The 20,475-nt window shown below is 44.7% G+C and overlaps 1 protein-coding gene across 1 annotated transcript; it reads left to right on the forward strand.

Moving 5' to 3' along the window:
• Positions 1-12,467: 12,467 nt before the first annotated feature.
• On the forward strand, positions 12,468-15,291 carry TP53RK (TP53 regulating kinase). Its single transcript, XM_060230854.1, has 2 exons — positions 12,468-12,757; positions 14,723-15,291. Exons 1-2 carry the CDS (start codon positions 12,508-12,510, stop codon positions 15,199-15,201), a joined length of 729 nt encoding a protein of 242 aa, XP_060086837.1. The 5' UTR covers positions 12,468-12,507; the 3' UTR covers positions 15,202-15,291.
• The last annotated feature ends 5,184 nt before the right edge of the window (positions 15,292-20,475 follow it).

Below are 20,475 nucleotides of genomic sequence, written 5' to 3' on the forward strand. Positions count from 1 at the left end.
TTTCTACCCCAAAAAAGCCTTGGACCTAGGTGTTTGCATAGGGCAGTGGGTCGGGGTGTGTGTGCATCACTGAAAGACCTAATCCTACTGTGGAGAAACGCCATCTGAGAGTGTTGGTGCTTCATCCAAAAAGGCAGGGATCAGTAAATCCATTCAGCCGGCTTTGTAGCCTTCCCCTCACTCCCCCCCTCCCTTCCAGAGCCAAATCAACAACGCTAGGGGGAAAGTCTCCTAGAGAGGCAGGAAGGGCTGTTGTTCTTGCCATGTGTTAGGCAGGAAGAGAGGCCAGATTTGAGCCAGCGCTCGAGCAAGCATGTGGTGAGCAATGGAGGCTCCTGCCTGGGGGCCCCCAGGCAGGCAGACAAAGTAAGTCATTTTCTTAGGCAGATCAAGTATAGACCAGGGACAATACGATGCGTTTAAAAACCACCTTTATTTTGTTATGCTGTTTGCTGTGCTTTGCTGTGCGGTGCTAACTTTTTAAAGGCAACTGTTTTTGGTTTGTTTTTCTTCCCCTATCCTTTTCCCTTTTAAATAAATGTTTTTTCTGTTTAAAATGCTGGCAGTCAAACTCTGTACCACATAGATCCCCAGACCGCTTTAGACCACGCTGTGTTGAGAAGGGGGCCCCGGGGAAGGGGGAAGGCATGCAGTTGGATAAGGTGCCAATCCTCCAGGGGTGCCCCAAAGAAGTGCTGAGGTCTCTGTGAAACCCAAGTGCAGGGTGGCAGAGGACCTGGAGGCCTAGCCTCACAGCTGGAAAGGGGGATTGGGAGTCCTGTTCCTCTCAATCTGAACCCCGGGACTGAGCAGGTGGTGGCAGCGAGCCCAAGGGGCAGGAGGAGAAATAGCTCCCTCCGGGAGTTGGCGACTCCGTAGGGAGCTGACGGGACCGGGCCTGAAGGCAGAATCGGGCCGGTTCCGCCACACCTACCATCCTGCTGTTTCTCTCAGTGTGCAGGCAGAGTGGCAGGATGCATACTGCCCTTGCTGTCTGTGTGTGCACACTAGGATAAGGTTGTTTCAGAAGGCAGCCAAAAGGGGAGGGGAGAACACAGTTCTTAGGGGCTCACAATTCAGTATTTCAGGATCTGTGACTATCGTGAGGGTTGAAGACCCTATGACATGATGGTTCGTATGGTATATTCATCCACACAAGTGCAGGACAGAATGCTTGTGTATTTGGGAAACATAGTGTATGGATTAGCCCCTTCCATAAACAAATTCCACTGGACTCTACTCCCAAGACAGTGTGCATAAAAATCTGTTACCTGGAAGTTTGTTCCTTGTGCTGGAATCCTAGTCACCTTAAGTAGTCCCTAAATCCCAATAGACTCCAGGTCACTGACTGTTAAATATATATTCATAGGATCAGGCTGGTCACCAGTTTTTACTGGGCCTGGTGTAGCTCTTCTTTCTGAAATTTTTGTACAGCTTAAAAGGAATCTTGAACACCCTTTTAAAAGATAAAGAACTTAAAGCTGTTTATGTGTTTGTGCAATATAAAAAAGCAGCAGCTTATATTGAAAACGGGGCTCCTACATCTATACCTTTAACAACAGCTTGTTCTGCAGACTTTAACTGATATACTTCTGTCCAGGTCCTGACTTCTGTACATCAAGCTGATTGCAGAAGGCACAGGAGCAAGCCAAGCTGGTTTCTCTGGTCAGTTGACAATCCTGTTCAGAACTGGCGATGTGTGAGAATGAGGAACAAAATTATTTCCATTCTCCTCTGTGCTTTCTTGACCTGCTTTTCAAGTGTGTGAAGAGTCTACTGACAACAGGGCTTTTTTCGAGCAGGAACACACAGGAATGTAGTTCCAGCTGGCTGGGCATCAGGGAGTGTGGCTTAATATGCAAATGAGTTCCTGTTGGGATTTTCTACAAAACAGCCCTGCGCAAAACAATGGTGATGTCAGGAGGTGTGGCCTAATATGCAAATGAGTCCCTGATGGACTTTTTCTACAAAAAATGCCCTGACTGACATTATCGATATCTGTTCATGTATTTAAATGCATAGGATTCCTCTATGTAAAGAAGGAACTCATAGCAATGCTCCCTCTAAGCTGTGGAGTTACGTGAGAAAATTTTTTACTTTGTGTGCTATTGCATAAATTAGTTTGCTCTGAGGCCATTTTTCCTGAGCTAAGGCAAAAATGCATGAGCTGGAGGCTAAAAAACTGAGCTAGCTCATGCTAACTTAGCTTAGAGGGGGTATTGCTCATATGGTTTTCTTCTTAAATGAAGACGTGGGTTGTTTTTTTTGTTAATGCCAACTTTTAAAAATCTAATTATAAAAGCTTTTTATTAGGGGGCTTAACTCAGAACGTTTAAACACCTTGAGTTGTGACAGTAAAAAGAATTATATATCCTTGGAGCACGTTTGGAAAGGTGACTGAAGCTTGAAGACCATCTGTTCTGATCTGAAATCTATACCACAGAGGCTTCCTTTTGTTTTCTTTTAGAATCATCTGACTGTATTTAAATATGTTAAAAGCTTGCCAGATGTTTTTCAGTATAAAAAGAAATGGCCTTCACCTGTTCTCATTTTAATTTCAAATTAAGCATGGCGCCACATTTCTCATCCTGAATAAGTTTACAAAGGCATACAGATTTAAAGAGTAACTCTAAGCAGGTCTACTCAGAACTAACTTCCAATTTATTCAGTGGGGTTTACTCTCAGAAAAGTGCTCGTAGGATTGCAGCCCTATAGTGGCATTATGATTTTTAGACACAGATTACCAATAGAAAACAAGTAATTTTAGAGTTGCCAGTCTCCAGCTGGGGCCTGGAGATCTCCTGCTTTTACAACTGGTCTCCAGGTGGCGGAGATCAGCTCCCCTGGAGAAAATGGCTGCTTTGAAAGGTGGACTCTATGGCATTGTACCATGCTGAGACCCTTCCCCTCCTCAAACCCTGCCCTCTCCTGGATCTGCCCCCAAAGTCTCCAGGTATTTTCCAACACAGACCTGGCAACCCTAAGTAATCTTCAAGGGAGTGGCTTTTCAAAAGGTTAATGGGAGGAGATTTGAAGAGCTTGGTAACTATAGCAACTGTTTGTGCAGTGGCATTCATTGTGCTAATCAGGAGTTATTTGCAAGCTTCTGTCTTGACTTTCTGCCCACACAAGAGCCACCAAGGTGGCTTAACAATTTAAAATATGCATGATAAAATCACATTTTAAAAACTAACCTGCCAACACATGCGACTAAAACCTTTAAAAACAGAGTTAAATACATACAAGACATAAAAATAGCAATTAAAACAGTTCTTAGGATGGAGGAGTTCCTAACGGAACAAAAATGTGCTCATCCTGGCAGAAGACAGTAACAGAAAGGGACAGATAAATCTCCCTAGAGAGTTCGTTCCAGACTTTTGGTGCCATGACTCAGAAGACCCTATCCCAGGTTGCCACCTGTCTAATCTCAGAAGGGAAGGCCACCTTAAACTGGATTTGCACTCTGAGGAGTGACCATAAATTCCAGGAAGGGGTGGGGCAAGTGACTTTAATTGCTGAAGAACAGAAAATTGATCCTTTTTTGCATTTACCATGGCTTTATAGAGTAAAAACTCAGAGGTGCTCCACCATCCCTAGCTAATAAAAAACCAGAGCCATGCATTCCTAGGCATAGATTAGTTGCTCCAAAATAAGTAAAGTATATATATGTTTCTACTTCATATCACTGAATATGGTGCCCTCCATGGTAACAAAGTCCAGAATGGTCACTGTCCTCGGCCTGGCTTACACACATGTAGGAAAAGGAGATGGCAGAATGCTGAGTCCGTAGAATGGAATGAATTTATGTTTTTTCATGTAAAAACAAAACATGCAAATAGAAAGCAAGTTCAGCAAAGAAAACTTCTAACCCCCACTTTATTTACAATACGAGTTCCTTATTTACAAGAAGTTTTCAGCATACGGACCCTTTCAAAGTGCGATCCTCCCCTTATAGTCTGGCATCGCACAGTCCTTTCTATCATTTTATTTCCATGCATTTATAAATCATTCCTTCATCTGTTACAGCAAATTTAAAAAGCGTCTTGTGTGACATTTTAAAAAACAACAGATTTTTTATGTTGTGATATATCTTAATCTTGAAGATGTTGCACGATACTCCTGTTTGCATCCTTGGTCTATTGTAGCAAAAACAATCTCAAGCAAGTCTACTCAGATGTAAGTATCATTTTATTCAATGGGGTTTACTCCCAAGAGTGTGTTCCTAGGACTTCCGCTTAAGACAGCTAGGATTCTGTCTTCCAGCTGCATGTAGACACAGACTGATTAGTATATACAAGAGCAGACATTGGGATTAATGTACTGAGTTAGTGATGATTTGATTGTTCACATTAAGAGCACAAAGTTGCCTTGCTGGCAAAGCCCATTTTCTCTCCAGTCAAGCAGTCTATGCAATCACATAAACAACTTATTTAATACAAACAGAACTTCAAGTGGTTATGACCCCCTCAGTTGGTAGCATTCAGCATTGTGGAAGGTCTGCATACACACTGTTGGTGCATGGCCATTATTTGCTGGTTTGCTTAGATTATGGTTGCTTTATGAGTCGCCATGGGTGAGGGCAAGGCAGACAATGTCTTGTATGTGCTGAATGCTAGATGGCATGTGTTGGTGGCACTTGCCATGCTGGTGTGTGTTCACAACTTCCTGGCTTGAGCTATAGTTCCCAAGGAGCAACACAAGAACACTTCCAGTATTTTGACCCAATTTAGAACACTCAATTAACATAGTTTGAGTCCAGGAGCACCTTAAAGAACAACATCCCCCCCCACCCGAGTGTAAGCTTTTGTGAATCAAATCACACTTAGCCGGTGTGATGTGGTAGTTAAGAATATCTGGGAGAGCCAGGTTTGAACCCCTACTTTGCCATGGAAGCTTGCTGGGTGACTTTGGGTCAGTCACACTCTCTCTGCCTAACCTACCTCACAGGGCTGTTGTGAGAATAAAATGGAGGAAAGGAGAACAGTGTAAGCTACTTTGGATCCCCATTGGGGAGAGAGGTGAGTTACAAATGAATTAAATAAATATCTGACAAAGAAAGCTTTAACTCACAAAAGCTTGTATCCTGGAAACATGTGTTGATATTTAAGGTACTATTGAATAATGCTCAAATTATGTTTGACTGTTACAGACCCACCTGAAAATTGATGAACCTAAACACCTTTAACTTTCAGAATGAGGCAAAATTGTGATCACTGGAATACCAGAGACAGAAGCCTCACAGCTTCTGTCCCACAGTCCAACATAATAAAGGACGTTCAAAGAAATCACTTCTTTTGCAAGCTCTTCCCACATCTGGAGGAGGTGGTGAACCACAGGTGAGGAAGGATACAGAAAAAGCTTGGGGGAAAGCAGTACAAGAACAAAACATTCACAATGTTGAGTGTGTGATAAAACCCATGGGTCTTTTTGAGTGTACAAGAGCGCCATATACCATTTTCAGATACAGGAATATTCAACCCATCCCTGGGCCCAGTGTAGAGGTTTGATATCCCATGCTACGAAGATGAAAAGAGTGACTTTACAAAAGAGGACAGGACTCCTGTCCTGTTTGTTTTTGTGTCAAAGGAGTCTAGTCACATGTGTAACACTTTCCAAAATTCTTCAAACTAACACAGATAGAAAAGCCAGTTCCTCTTTTGAATCTGGTCAGCCTAGATAACTATCAGTGCAAACAGAATTTTAAGTCTGAGATTAGTGAGACCTTTTGAAGGTGGCATCCAGCAAACAGAGACGATCAACAGTTGCCCATAGCTGAGCACTTTTTGTTTTGGCCCCCACTGGATGGCATGGCCTTCCCAAAGAGAACAGGAAGGTTCCCGTGCTGCTATCACTCTGTAATATGAGCGGAATGGAACTGTTTAGGGAGGCATTTTTATGACCAAGAAGTTTTAATGCCTGTGTAAGTTTTCTAGACAGTTGTTATTCTATGTATTTTCGTTGTATTCATTTTTAATTTTTGTAATGTGCTTTGAGTGTCTGCAAGAAAGCTGGTATATACAGAAAGTCAATACCTTAAGTAAGTTGCATTCCCAGTAAAGATGAACAGCTGTCGTCTTGCTGTGTCTAGTTGCACAACAAGCAGAAATTCAACAGGGACACACACACACACCTGCCCACGGGAGATGCAGGAGCAGGCTGAACGGCATCCAATGAATTTTTGCCTGTCATACAACCACAGAAAAGCCCAGGACAGGAACTTGGCATGAACAAATCGTGGAAGATCTATTGGTTTGAGCACCAGGGATTGTTATTACTGGCCAGAATGTAAGAAACCATTCCACTTGATTAGTGAATGCAAGGGAGTGTTGAATTTTTCTGTGAGCACCTCTCCCCCTCTCCAGCTTCACCACAAACTGTGCTATCAGGACTAAAGTGTTCAAAGGGGAAAGGAAAGTCAACATTTTTTGAAGACCACATCAACTTGATGCACATGAACATGCCTTGTGTATTTTGCATTATTGAGAAATATGATCTTAGCACAGTGGCTCCCAACTTTTTTGGCACAAGGGACCAGTTTTGTGGAAGACAATTTTTCCACAAATTGTTTTTTTTTTTTGGGGGGGGGAGCGGCACTAGGGCTTTTGCTGCCCCAAGCTGCCCTTTGCCCACACCCCATTCCTGCCCCCATGGGGGTGTCTTTAAATGGGAGGGGGGGGGAGACTGGAACTGTTTCTGCTATCTCCCCACTAGGTGGCCAGGTAGCAGAAGGCCAGTCTGCCTCCTCCTCCCAGTCAGCTGATTGGGTCTCAGGCAGGTGGAAGGGGCAGTGGGGCTGCTCTGCCTTGCTGGGGCTGCCTCCCTGCCTTGGAGCAAGGCTGCACTGTCTCTTTCGTCCACCCAGGTTCTGGGCAAGCAGGAGTGGTGTGGCATCTCTGCGCACTCCGCGGCCCGGTTGCTAGCAGGCCACGGACCAGTACTGGACAGCAGACTGATGGTTGGGGACCCCTGATCTAGCATCACAGAATCATCTCAACAATCATCTTGGAAGGGTCTTGGCTATTAGAAAGGCAATTAACTAGCAATTATGATTTCTTATGTATGCATATGTACTGTCTGTCGCTTTCTCCCCCTCACGTTCATGTCTTGTAGCTCTCAAACATCTTGACATTTATTCAATGTGGCTCTTACATTAAGCAAGTTTGGCCACCCCAGTCCTATAGCGCTGTCTCATAGAATCTCTTTTCAGACTCAGATATAAAATACAGCCCTATCCCACACTTGTTTTTGATAAACCGAAGCCTTCCTGTTATTATTCCAGATGAATGGTTGCAGAGCAACAGCCATCACAGCTGGAATTTGAGTGTGGCAAGATTTGGCAGCTTTAGGTATTATTCAGTAATGCAGAAGTTTTCCAGCTTTGTTTCCAGGAACTTGTTCAACATCAACTTGCATGCTAAGTAACAACTGAAAGTTTGCCAAAGAATTTTCTAAGTATTCTAGGGCATGTTAAGAGCATATGATGCTGCCTTATATTGGGTCAGACCATTGGAGTATCATGGCCAGTGCTGTCCACTTTGACTGGCAATGGCTCTCCATGGTTTCAGGCAAAGGTCTTTCACATCACCGATTACCCGCTGCTTTTAACCAGAGGCAGAATCTTGGCACTTCTGCATAGAAAACAGACACTCTGCCACTGAGCCACAGCCCTTCTCAAAATGAAAGCTATGTTTTACATATAGCTGCCATGGTTACATGTAAAAAAGATATGCATATATTTTATTCAAACTGCCTTAAATTATAGAAACTGGCAAAGTGTTTTATAATGCAATTGAGATTGCCATGTTTTCACAATGTATCTGCCAGTTTGCTTAGTTGTTTCTCCTTACTGTAATTGTCTTTTGCATGAAATTAGCTAAGCCCATTGTTATCCTCTTGCCAAGTCTAGAAAAGCACTTGGTGATTGACTTGTGATTTCAACCGCTACTATTACTTCATGATAAAAAGTAGTTGGAAGATTATAAAGAAAGCAAACATGGCCAATGCATTTATTTTTAGATATGCATCATGGGCTCCTGCATGCAGAAGACTTTTTTTTTGTAGCCCTCGTTAGATTTTTCATAGCTTTATTAGCCCAATACCTGTAAGCAACTAAGACAAGCTTCCTCCCAAAATTTAGAGCAGAAACATTCAGCTGACTCAAAATTTAAAACTGACCAGCAGAGGGCTCCAAACCCTTGCATCTACTCAGAGCAGTGGTGTTTGTTTACAAACTGGGGCAAGACAATTTTCTTGAAGGAAAACATTTAATAGGGGAATAGGCATAATTAAATTTCCCACAGGAATAATTACTCATATTTGAGGGGAAGACAATGGATTTTCATGGTGAATTTTCTCTCGCCTTTCTCTGCACAAAGCCCACAAACACAAATAAATAAATACATTTGTTATAATCAAGCACAGAGCAAGACATGTTTATACTGGGAAAGTTGATAGAAACCATTATCAAGGACAGAATGAGTAGGCACATTGAGGAACACGGGTTATTGAGGAAGACTCAGCATGGGTTCTGTAAGGGAAGATCTTGCCTCACTAACCTGTTACAGTTCTTTGAGGGGGTGAACAAACAGGTGGACAAAAGAGACCCGATAGATGTTGTTTACCTTGACTTCCAGAAAGCTTTTGATAAAGTTCCTCATCAAAGGCTCCTTAGTAAGCTCGAGAGTCATGGAGTAAAAGGACAGGTCCTCTTGTGGATCAAAACCTGCCTAATTAATAGGAAGCAAAGAGTGAGTATAAATGGGCAGTCTTCGCAGTGGAGGATGGTAAGCAGTGGGGTGCTGCAGGGCTCAGTATTGGGTCCCATGCTCTTTAACTTGTTCATAAATGATTTGGAGTTGGGAGTGAGCAGTGAAGTGGCCAAGTTTGCAGATGACACTAAATTGTTCAGGGTGGTGAGAACCAGAGAGGATTGTGAGGCACTCCAAAGGGATCTGTTGAGGCTGGGTGAGTGGGCGTCAATGTGGCAGATGAGGTTCAATGTGGCCAAGTGCAAAGTAATGCACATTGGGGCCAAGAATCCCAGCTACAAATACAAGTTGATGGGGTGTGAACTGGCAGAGACTGACCAAGAGAGAGATCTTGGGGTCGTGGTAGATAACTCACTGAAAATGTCAAGACAGTGTGCAATTGCAATAAAAAAGGCCAACGCCATGCTGGGAATTATTAGGAAGGGAACTGAAAACAAATCAGCCAGTATTATAATGCCCCTGTATAAATCGATGGTGCGGTCTCATTTGGAATACTGTCTGCAATTCTGGTCACCGCACCTCAAAAAGGATATTATAGCATTGGAAAAAGTCCAGAAAAGGGCAACTAGAATGATTAAAGGTTTGGAACACTTTCCCTATGAAGAAAGGTTAAAACACTTGTGGCTCTTTAGCTTGGAGAAACGTCGACTGCGGAGTGACATGATAGAGGTTTACAAGATAATGCATGGGATGGAGAAAGTAGAGAAAGAAGTACTTTTCTCCCTTTCTCACAATACAAGAACTCGTGGGCATTCGATGAAATTGTTGAGCAGTCAGGTTAAAACGGATAAAAGGAAGTACTTCTTCACCCAAAGGGTGATTAACATGTGGAATTCACTGCCACAGGAGGCGGTGGCACCTACAAGCATAGCCAGCTTCAAGAGGGGGCTAGATAAAAATATGGAGCAGAGGTCCATCAGTGGCTATTAGCCACAGTGTGTGTGTGTGTGTGTATATATATATTTTTTGCCACTGTGTGACACAGAGTGTTGGACTGGATGGGCCATTGGCCTGATCCAACATGGCTTCTCTTATGTTCTTATGCCACTGGAAAACCAGGAGTTAGACAGAGTGCTATTATAACATGGCACTGAGTCCTAAACAGCTGTTACAGTAGAGCTGGTTACCTGGTTTCAGGCAAAGGTCTTTCCATGGTTTCAGGCAAGAACAGTAACAAGACTTCAATTTACCAGCTTTTTACTGTAAGCAACAAAAGCCCCGTGGGCGCAGAGTGGTACTGCAGTCACAGCCCTCAGCTGATGACCTGAGTTCGAACCCAGCGGAAGCTGGTTTAGATAGCTGGCTCTAGGTTGACTTCGCTTTCCATCCTTCTGAGGTTGGTAAAATGAGTACCCAGCTTGCTGGGGGGAAAGTGTAGATGACTGGGGAAGGCAATGGCAAACCATCTCGTAAAAAGTCTGCCGTGAAAACGTTGTGAAAGCAACGTCACCCCAGAGTTGAAAACCACTGGTGCTTGCACAGGGGACTACCTTTTACTTTTTTCTTTTTTTTTTTTACAAAACTATTAATAAAGGCATGTGATGGACTTTGAGAGTAATTTTTGTGAGGGTAAGCAGGGCTTTTTTTGTAGCAGGAACTCCTTTGCAGATTAGGCCACAGACTCCTGATGAAACCAATCTTTCTGGAGCTTACAGTAAGCCCTGTACTAACAGCCCTGTAAACATTTGGAGGGCTGACTACATCAGGGGTGTTTGGCCTAATATGCAAAGGAGTTCCTGCTACCAAAAAAGCCCTGGAGGGTAGGTTTGACTGAGACCTGATTAAGTCATTAAGGGGCATTAAGTTAGCTTAATCTTGTCAGATCTTAGAAGTTAAGCAGGGTCTGCCCTGGTTAGTACTTGGATGGGAGCAGGCCTCACTTTTGGGCAGGAGCTCACAGGAGTGGAGCTCCGGAACCCCTACATTTTATTGTGCTTTTTTCTCTCCCCCACAAAAAAAGAATTTCTTCTGGGCTCCATTATTCAACCCCCCTGTGAGAATTTTGCTGAATTCTAAGATCTGACAATCTTTCTAATATTCTTCCCCACAAAAAATGGGAAAATAATCAAAACATACAAAGAAAACAGATGGAAATCTTCGTCACGCCACATTGGCCACATACGAGACGTAATTTAAAAATGGGAGTGAGGTTTTATGATGAGTTATAATTCAAGAAACATTTTAAGACAGATGCTGAGTTGACCAGAGAGGTCATGGTTTGTGGCATATGCAAATGAGTTGTGCTAATGAGCTCTTGGATGGAAGACTACCCAGGAGGTCCAGGGTTGCTATGCAGAAGCAGGCAATGGGAAACTATCTCTGCTCATCTCTTGCCTTGAAAACCCTATGGGGTTGCCATAAATTGGCTGCAACCACTGGACTTGACTGAAATGTGACAGTGATAAAACAAACACACTCCCAACACAGGATGTCACAGTCTTGTTTACACTGGGCTGCTAACCACAGAGCAGCTATGCCTTAAATCCTTATTTGCAAGCCAGCAAGTGGGAGGAGCAGCACATTTAAAAGGGTGCTGGGATATGGTCAAACTTACAGCACCTCCTGGGTGGCTTTAGCTGGAGTATTCTGTCAGAATTTGGTATACATGCCTACACACATACCAAACAACATATCTGAGGTAGTCAGATGTTTCCAAGAAAACATCTGGAAGGGGTGAGAGTTTTGAATCCACTCCTGTGTTGTCAAAACTAACTGTGCCAACCATGTTTTTGGCACACAGAGTAAGTTTTACACATGGACATCTGTGATTCTAAGACCATGCATTTCAATTCAAAGGCCATTAACTACTGCAGATGTTTTCAAGTGCCTTAACTTTTGAGATGACTTCAATATTTTGAACATGTTACACTCTGTGTGAATGACCAAACAAAACACCCCAAAAGAGCATCAGGGTCCACTGATAGGTTCAATTAGTGGGGAACTGTAAAGTATAGCTAAAGGAAAGAAAGAAGGCTGTAAATTTTCAGGACATTATAGGATGGTGCTATAGACTGAAAGTGCAGATTGGAAACAGAGTATTCTTACAGAGCTGTAAAACTTGATAATTTCAAAAACAGGGAACCTACTTTAGCAACACTTCTAGGAAGAATCTGAAATCCTGGTTTTGACCTAAAGCACAAAATTGCCTGGGCTCAGGAGGCATCTGAAGGACTGCATGTTCCTATACATTTTAAATGAGTGGTGCGTAGTCTCACAATTTAAAATGGAAAAGTGATAGCTCCTCCAAGGGAAAGTAGAAGTAGGCTATGTTGAGATTTGACTAAAATCTCCTCTAGCTAGTCATGTCCTTTGTTGTCACTACTACAAGACTGTTCGTGCTGTACAGCACCTGCTACCGAACGCACTCCAGCTTGATCCCAAGAATGCACAGGACTAGCAGCGCAATCCTAACTAAGGGGATCCAAAACCAAACCCTGCCGAGTCTGACGACAAGACTTATTTATTACTCGGGTGTAAATTCGAGGCTTAAGTTATTCCCACGACTGCAATGTAATGCACGCTTATTTTGAAGTAAACGCCACCGGAAGAGACCACAGGCGGGTGGGGAGAATGCCTGGAATCCGCCCCCGCTCATATTCTAGATTCGAACCCCCCGCCCCTCCGGAAACCGTAAAGATTGCCAAAATGGACTGCGCCGCCTGCCTTCTCGTACGGTACGGCGCGTACGTACTTATGAACTTTGCGCACGCGCAATGAAAACCTTGGCCTTTTTGCCATCATGGCGGGACCAGGCGGGGAAGGGAGCGCGGCCGAAGCCGAGCCGGAGGCAGCCCCTGCGCCTATGCCGGGGCTACAGTTGGTCCAGCAGGGGGCCGAAGCCAGGCTTTATCGCGGCTTGTTCTTGGGCCGGCCGACAGTGATGAAGCTCCGCTTCCCCAAGCGCTACCGGCATCCAGTCCTGGAAGAACGGTTGAGCCGCAAACGGACAGCTCAAGAGGCCCGCTCGCTGCTCCGTTGCCGACGGGCAGGTGGGGGCGGGGCTTGTGCTTGGATTGGACGAGAGGAGGGGCAGGGGCGGGGTGTGTCACGTGCTTTCCTCCTCCCTTCTTCAGTCTAATGAATAAGAGTCGCGTGAATATCCCTTTCCCGGGAGGAAGCGAAGGATGGAAATTCCCAGGGGTCCTGGGGCGGAACACAGGGTACATTTCCATTCTCCTCTGTCCGGGAATTGCAAAAATAATATTTCCTTAGGCATACGAATACCCCCACTCCCGATCTGACCTCTGCACTGTGGGGCCTGTATTTAGGGCGCCTGTGGTGTGCTTGCAGTGGAAGAGTGGAATTTTGTTGAGGATTGCACTGCGCGTTATCAGTTGTATGAATCTTTACATTGCAACGTGCTGTTTGTTTGCAGTGTTCGATGCTGATTTCTAGGTTGCCAGGTTCTTGGTTCTATTATCAAATATTTGAGAGTAGTCCAGGTACTGCAGGAATACATACTGCATTCCACTGCTTTAAAGTCTCTTGCTAAACTTGCCTGGAGTCAAAAAGCTCTGAGTCTGAACATGCCTGCTCTGCTAACGCTGGTAAACAATATTGACCTTAGAAAATGCCACAGGGCTGTTTTATGCCTATGAGCTTCCCACTAAAGAGTGCTACAGCTCACCTGACTACTTTCCCCTGCTAGTCCCCATCTTCTCTTTCCAATGAAGCCGGGATGGGTGATTGTGGTTTTGACTGCACAGCTTTAGGGATGGCTGCCTTTCAGCTCTGAGTGTGAATCCCTGAAGAAAAGAAGAGCCCACCCACAGTGTCCCTAATGCGGGCCTGTTTAACACAGGCCTCCATTCTGATGTTTTGTTCTTTTTATTTGTACCTCACTTTTCAGCTTTGATAAGGACAGCCTTGGAACAGCTCACAAATTACATACCAGATGTAACGTAAGATATGGTTGTTCCTGTATCATCTTTTCTGGCCCATGACTTTAAAGTTTCAGACTCCTCCCTACAGAGGAAGGTGTCAGAAGAAGTGACAGGCTGACTTTGGGGGTTAGCTAATAGTTATGATGATAATCCTTCTGTTGATCTCAGTTTGAGCCACCATGCGTTTTGCACTTGGCATTAAAGAATTAGTGGAGATTTTAGTTAGAAGGGAAAATAAGGACTTGCATTAGTCCCCTAAAGCTTTGCTAGTTGAAGGTGCCAAAATGAGCATTATGAACTCAAACTACTATTTGTACTCACTGCACAAAAACCTTATCTGGAGCAGTCTTTCTGATAAAACTAATTATACTTTAGATGTTCAGCTTACAACATGCACACAGTGTAAAGCTAATGATTAATAATAAAAGATGTGGATAGTTGTATTGAGTCATAGCAAAACTCTAAAGCAAAGGTCATTATCAGGGGCCTGGAGATCAAGTCCTAAGAGAAAAGGCTGAGAGACTTGGGAATGTTCAGTCTGGAGAAGAGGGGGCTGAGGGCTGAGGGGGCTGACATGATTGCTCTCTTTAAGTATTTGAAGGGTTCTCACTTAGAGGAGGGCAAGGAGCTGTTCCTGTTGGCAGCAAAGGACAGGACTTGCAATAATGGGTTTAAATTAAGGGCAAGAAGGTACTGAATATTAGGAAAAACGTTTGTAGTTAAGAATTGCTCAACAGTGGAATCAGCTATCAAGGGAGGTGATGAGCTCCCACTCACTGGCAGTCTTTAAGCAGCGGCTGGACAAACACTTGTCTGGGATGCTCTAGGCCAGGGTTGCTCTCCAGATGTTTTTTGCCTATAACTCCCATCAGCCCCAGCCATTGGCCATGCTGGCTGGGGCTGATGGGAGTTGTAGGCAAAAAACATCTGGAGAGCTACCGCTGGCCACCCCTGCTGTAGGCTGATCCTGCATTGAGCAAGGGGTTAGATTAGATGGCTTCCCTTCCAACTCTATGATTCTATGTAATACTTATTTAAGACCAAAATAATACTACACACTCTCTTTTTTAGGAATTTCTGCACCTGTGGTATACTTTGTGGATTATGTTTCCAACTGTATATATCTTGAAGATATTGTGGGATCAGTTACTGTCCGGGACCATATCATCTCCATACAGAAATCCGGAAAGGATTCCAACAGCCTTATAATGGCAGTAGAGAAGATAGGTGAGGTTTTGGCACGAATGCATGATGAAGATCTTATACATGGAGACCTTACAACTTCCAATATGCTTTTGCGACCACCAGCAGAAAAATTGGAGCTGGTACTGATAGATTTTGGACTAAGTTTTATTTCTGCCCTTCCTGAGGATAAGGGAGTTGATTTGTATGTCTTGGAGAAAGCTTTTCTGAGTACCCATCCAAACACAGAGGCTCTGTTTGAAGCACTCTTGAAGAAGTACTCGGCTGCATCTAAAAGGTCAGCCCCTGTGATTAAAAAGCTGGATGAAGTACGTCTAAGAGGAAGAAAGAGATCCATGGTTGGATAGAAGAACACAGCAGCAACAAGGATTTTACTTGTACACACTTGAATGTCTGCAAGGTTTTCTATTATAATAAAGTTGTTTGGTTTCATTGTCCTTTGTCCAACATAACTGCGTGTGATTCTGTGGCTAGGTAGTCATCATATCCTAAACACAGCTGAAGTATTTGAAGACAGAAGCACAAATAATTCCAGCTGTGGCTTTGAGTTCTTCATTTCCTTCCTCCGCTAAATCAAACAGTGCTTTATACCAGGAATTCAAAACATAAGCATTTCATAAGAATCTAAAACATGCTTGACATGATTTCTGATGCACCACAATCCAATGGGACCAGTAAAATGGCTAAGCTGGTTTTAGTGTTTTGTGCTGCGGAGAAGATTGTGGTCTTGAAAGAGATGTCCTCAAGAGCTGGATTGTAGGCAGAGGACAGAAGTTCCTCACCGGGTTTAGGCGATAGAACAAAGTTGGGGCCTGTCCAGTGGCACCTTTAAGACCAACAAACTTTTATTCAAAATGTGAGCTTTTGTGTGCTAAAAACACACTTCAGACAAGAGTATGGGATGGAATTAGCAGTCCTACATATAGGGAGTGGGCAGTGATTTAGTATGCAAAATAGTGAAAATGTTTTAAATGGACTCCTACTTTGTTCTATCGCTTCAGACCAATACGGCTGCCCACCTGGATTTAGGCAAGTCTTGGTAAAACAAAGCTGTGCTTACTTTCATGGGAATGAGCCCCACTCAGAGTCAAACATAACAGGGATGGCTGTCATGCTTTAGTAAGTCACTGTGAGTTTAATGTGACTTAAGAAAACATTTATAGGTCTGAGAGGAGATGACTCACAGAGTTTGATTTCCCCCCTAGCAATTTCACTCCCACCAATTCTATGATGTAATGCCTTTTTTAGCTGGGAGTAGCTGCTCATGTGGCCTCATATTTTGTGATGAACTATTTCATAGCACAAATCTAGTCTTCGTCCTTTCTCTCAAAACTGGTAATCAAGTTTTATTCATGTTATAAAGTGCCCTTATGCTTAGTCTATCCAGACTTGGGTCTATCTAGACAGTATTTTCAAATATGGCTGGCAATTGGTCTCTTGAGTCTCATATAGTAGTCTTTCATATCCGCTGCTACCTAATCCTATCTGGAGATGCCATGGACCTTATATACAGTCATTCCACCACTCAGCCTTAGCTCCTTACCAAAATCTGTAGTATTTGAGTATGGATGGAAACCTAGGCAATATGTAACTGATCACTCTTGCTTTTCGATAAATAACCACAGCTTTGAAATAAATCCGTTGTCTCATGTGCAAAATAGAATTGATCAGTAGTATACTGCCGTTGCTCAAAATTTCTGAAATGCCTGAAGCTTGTGCAGTGGGTTATGTGGTTCAATTGATAAAATTACTTTTAGTTCAAGACCCATTTAGTTTGCCACCAGTGTTAGCAGTGGCTGAAAGCACCTTTGTGGCAATATGCACTAGTTCCAACAGGGGGGAATTTGACTGCATTAAAGCCAGAAACAAAATCCATTTGTGTGTAATGGGATTAAAGCTGAGATGACATGCACATTTTGGGGGGAGTAAGAAGAGCTGGTTTTATTATACTCTGCTTTACTCTATCCTAAGGAGTTTCGAAGTAGCTTACAGTTGCCTTCCCTTTCTCTCCCCACAACAAGCACCTTGTGAGGTAGGTGGGGCTGAGAGTTCTGAGAGAAATATGACAGGTGGAGAAGCAGGGAATCAAACTCAGATTAGAGTATGCCGCTCTCAGCCCCTATATCACAGTGGCCTCATTGTCTTTCATCTGCATAGTATATGTGCTACAAAAACTGTTAGCAACTTTAATGTTTCCATATTGGTGGACTGACAGATTTCCTCTGCTTTTAACAGTTCCTTGACAGGCACAGATTCAACACGTTTATCCCAGTATGTGAAAATCTTCCCCTATTCAGTGCTGGCCAATCAAACTGCTGGTTTAGACATCACACAATAACAATGCAGTGTGGGCCAATCAAACTGCTGGTTTAGGCATCACACAATAACAATACAGCATGAATCTGCTGTATTCTGAATCAAACCATCGATTCATCAGAGTTATTATTCAGACTGGCAGTGGCTCTCCAGGGTTTTAGGAAGAGGTCTTTCACATCAACTGCTACCTGTCTTTTCAAATGGAGATGTGGGGATGCTGGGAACTGCATCTATTTATTTATTTCTGCAGATTTATCACCACTGAGCTATGGCCCCTCTATAGAGACATTTTCAAAAGATTTAGTTTTACAAAACAAGAAGAAATTGGGGATTGTCAATCAAATGGTGGATTAAGTGTTAATTTATTTTAAAACTCTTCCATTCTAATCCAGGTTTATTCATAAATCCAGGTTTACTCTGAGAATATATTAATTTAATCATTTAAATTACATTTTTATCCTAACATTTTCGCAAGGATTTTTTTGCTTGTATATTTTAGCCTTACAGCATCTTTATGAGGCAGGTTAGGATGAAAGCAAGACTGGCTTGAGTGGCCCACACAATTGGAGAAAAATGCTCTGCCCTTTAAGAAGAGGCTTCATCATGTATGATAAGCAGCTTCAGTTTTTTGTGGCATGGAGATAAATAACATCCCATTCAGCCTCAATCAAAAGGATAGGGCATTTCCCCCCTAGGCAGTTTGCAGCCCTAGGACTGGTAAAGGGTTAGTGAACTTTGTGTGCGAGAGGTACTGATCACTGTGTCACACTAGGTCAAGAAACAATTTCCCCTCTTACCTAGGGTTACCAGATGTCTTTTATTGGTGTCTGTCCGCTTTTGGACTCTTTAAAAAAACTTATGAAAATATCCACTTTATTGGGTTCAAAGGTTAGGAATATTCCTAGTTAGTAGCAGTTATCACAGTTTAAATAGTAATATTTAAAATGAGATTTGTCATTCCGAAAAGTCAGGAAATACATACTCTTTTTTTGCTTTTCAGCATACGGTAACCCTACCCTTACTCAATATTTTCAGCTTTAAATTCAAGAGGGGACTTTCATTCTGGATTCTGTACAAGGATTTTATGCAAAACCTAGTGTCGGGGTTAATGGTGTCCAGATAAATCATTTCTTTGGAAATGAGTCCCAATTAATCCAGCAGGGTTTACACCACCATAAATGCAGGCCTGTAGCTACAAGGGGGCCTGTGGGGGCACAGCCCCCCCGACTTCTGGAAGAGGAAGGGGGACCCCTGGGGGGATCACCAGCCCCTAGGGCCTCTGCTATGGCTCCAGGGCAGTAGAGAGGTTGCTTCTGGGGCGGGGGACATAAGCAGTCCCAGTCTCCGGCCTGAGTTAAAGAGCCCACTGATCAGCTATTTCACAGGTCTTTTAACTTGAGGGGGGACTGGGGGCCCCTTCTGCTGCCGGCTGCACGCGCTGTTTTAGTGGCAGGGAAGGGAGGGCTGTGGCAAGCTCACTGCCGCCCTCTCTTCCCCACCAATAATGCACGGGCTGGCGGCAGAAGCAGGCTCCAGCCCCACGCGAGTTAAGGGCCCACGAAACAGCTGATCTGCGGACCCTTTAACTGGCGTGGGGGCTGCTTCTGCTGCCGGCCTGCATGTTATTTTACTGGTGGGGAAGAGAGGGCAGCGGTGAACTTTCCACAGCCCTCCCTTCCCTGCCACTAAAATAGTGCACAGGCCGGCAGTCGTTGCGAGTGGGGGGAGGAGGGGCAGTGAGCAGGAAAGTGCTGCGGCGGTGGGTGAGCGAGTGCTCACGGCGGCCATGGGTTGGGGCGGGTGGAGCGTTGCTGGGGGGCACCAGGGGGTGTCTGCCTAGGGCCTATTCGCCCTAGAGCCGCTCCTGGCAGCAGAAGCAGCCCCCAGTCCTCCTGCTACTTAAAGGGCCCATGGATCAGCTGTTTCGCAGGCCCTTAACTCACGTGGGGGCCTGCTTCTGCTGCCAGCCTGCGTGTTATTTTACTGGTGGGGAAGCGAGGGTAGTGGTGAGCTCGCCATAGCCCACCCTTCCCTGCCACAAAAACAGCATGTGAGCCAGCAGCAGTCGTGGTGAGGAGGAGTGGTGAGGGGCGAGCAAGCGGAGTGCGGTGGCAGGGTGCGAGTGAGCAGAGCTTGGTGGGGGGTAGGGGCAAGCAGAGTGCGGCAGCTGGCGGGTGGGGGGGGGTGTCGCCTGCCTAGGGCCAATTCACCCTAGAGCCACTGGAAGCAGTCCCCAGCCCCCGCCCAAGATAAAGCTGATCCCTGGGGCCCTTTAACTCGCCCAGGGAAGTGATGGTATCGCTTTACTATGCTCTGGTAAGACCTCACCTGGAGTATTGTGTTCATTTTTGGGCCCCACATTTTAAGAAGGGTATAGACAAGCTGGAACGGGTCCAGAGGATGGCAACGAAGATGGTGAGGGGTCTGGAGACCAAGTCTTATGAGGAAAGGTTGAAGGAGCTGGGGATGTTTAGCCTGGAGAGGAGGCGGCTGAGAGGTGATATGATCACCACCTTCAAGTACTTAAAGGGCTGTCTTATAGAGGATGGTGTGGAATTGTTTTCTGATGCCCCAGAAGGTAGGACCAGAACCAATGGGTTGAAATTAAATCAAAAGACCTTCCGGCTCAACATAAGGAAGAACTTCCTGACCAATAGAGCGATTCCTCAGTGGAACAGGCTGTGGTGGGCTCTCCTTCCTTGGCGGTTTTTAAACAGAGGCTAGATGGCCATCTGACAGCAACGCTGGTCCTGTGAACTTAGGGGGAGGTGTTTGTGAGTTTCCTGCATTGTGCAGGGGGTTGGACTAGATGACCCTGGAGGTCCCTTCCAACTCTATGATTTTGCCCCCAGCCCGAAAGCAATTTGGTTGGGGGGGGGGGGGAAGGGAAGGCGGTGGCAAGAGAGAGGGGCAGGCAGGAAGGGAGCCACTAGAGGGAAGGTCGTTTGGGGCACTGGGCAGGGCATCAGTGCCCCTCCCCCCGAAAAATGTAAATCCCACCCCCTTCCAAATTCCGGCTACGGCCCTGCATAAATGTGAGGCGGATTGCACCCGAAGTAGCAGCAGACGCAGTCCTTACCGAAAGCAAGCGCCAATGTGATTAACTTTTGAGTAAATTCTCGCAGGGTTACTTCTACGCACACTTCATTGAAATGAAACTCTATGAGAACACGTCACGGGCGCAGCTTCTTCAGGTGGAGTGTATCCGAAAAGCAACCCAACTACTTGCTCTCGCAAGCGACAGAGCTGCGGAGAAGAAAACGATCGATACGAACAGAGACAACCACGCAGTTACTTCCTTGCGC

Source organism: Heteronotia binoei, chromosome 2 (assembly GCF_032191835.1).
Source record: "Heteronotia binoei isolate CCM8104 ecotype False Entrance Well chromosome 2, APGP_CSIRO_Hbin_v1, whole genome shotgun sequence".
Taxonomy (NCBI): domain Eukaryota; kingdom Metazoa; phylum Chordata; class Lepidosauria; order Squamata; family Gekkonidae; genus Heteronotia; species Heteronotia binoei.

Excerpts from the sequence above, each read along its gene's own strand:
- TP53RK (XM_060230854.1), top strand. The coding sequence starts at position 12,508 with ATGGCGGGACCAGGCGGGGAAGGGAGCGCGGCCGAAGCCGAGCCGGAG. Across the intron at positions 12,758-14,722 it reads GCTCCGTTGCCGACGGGCAG|GAATTTCTGCACCTGTGGTA; the intron begins GTGGGGGCGGGG and ends TCTCTTTTTTAG.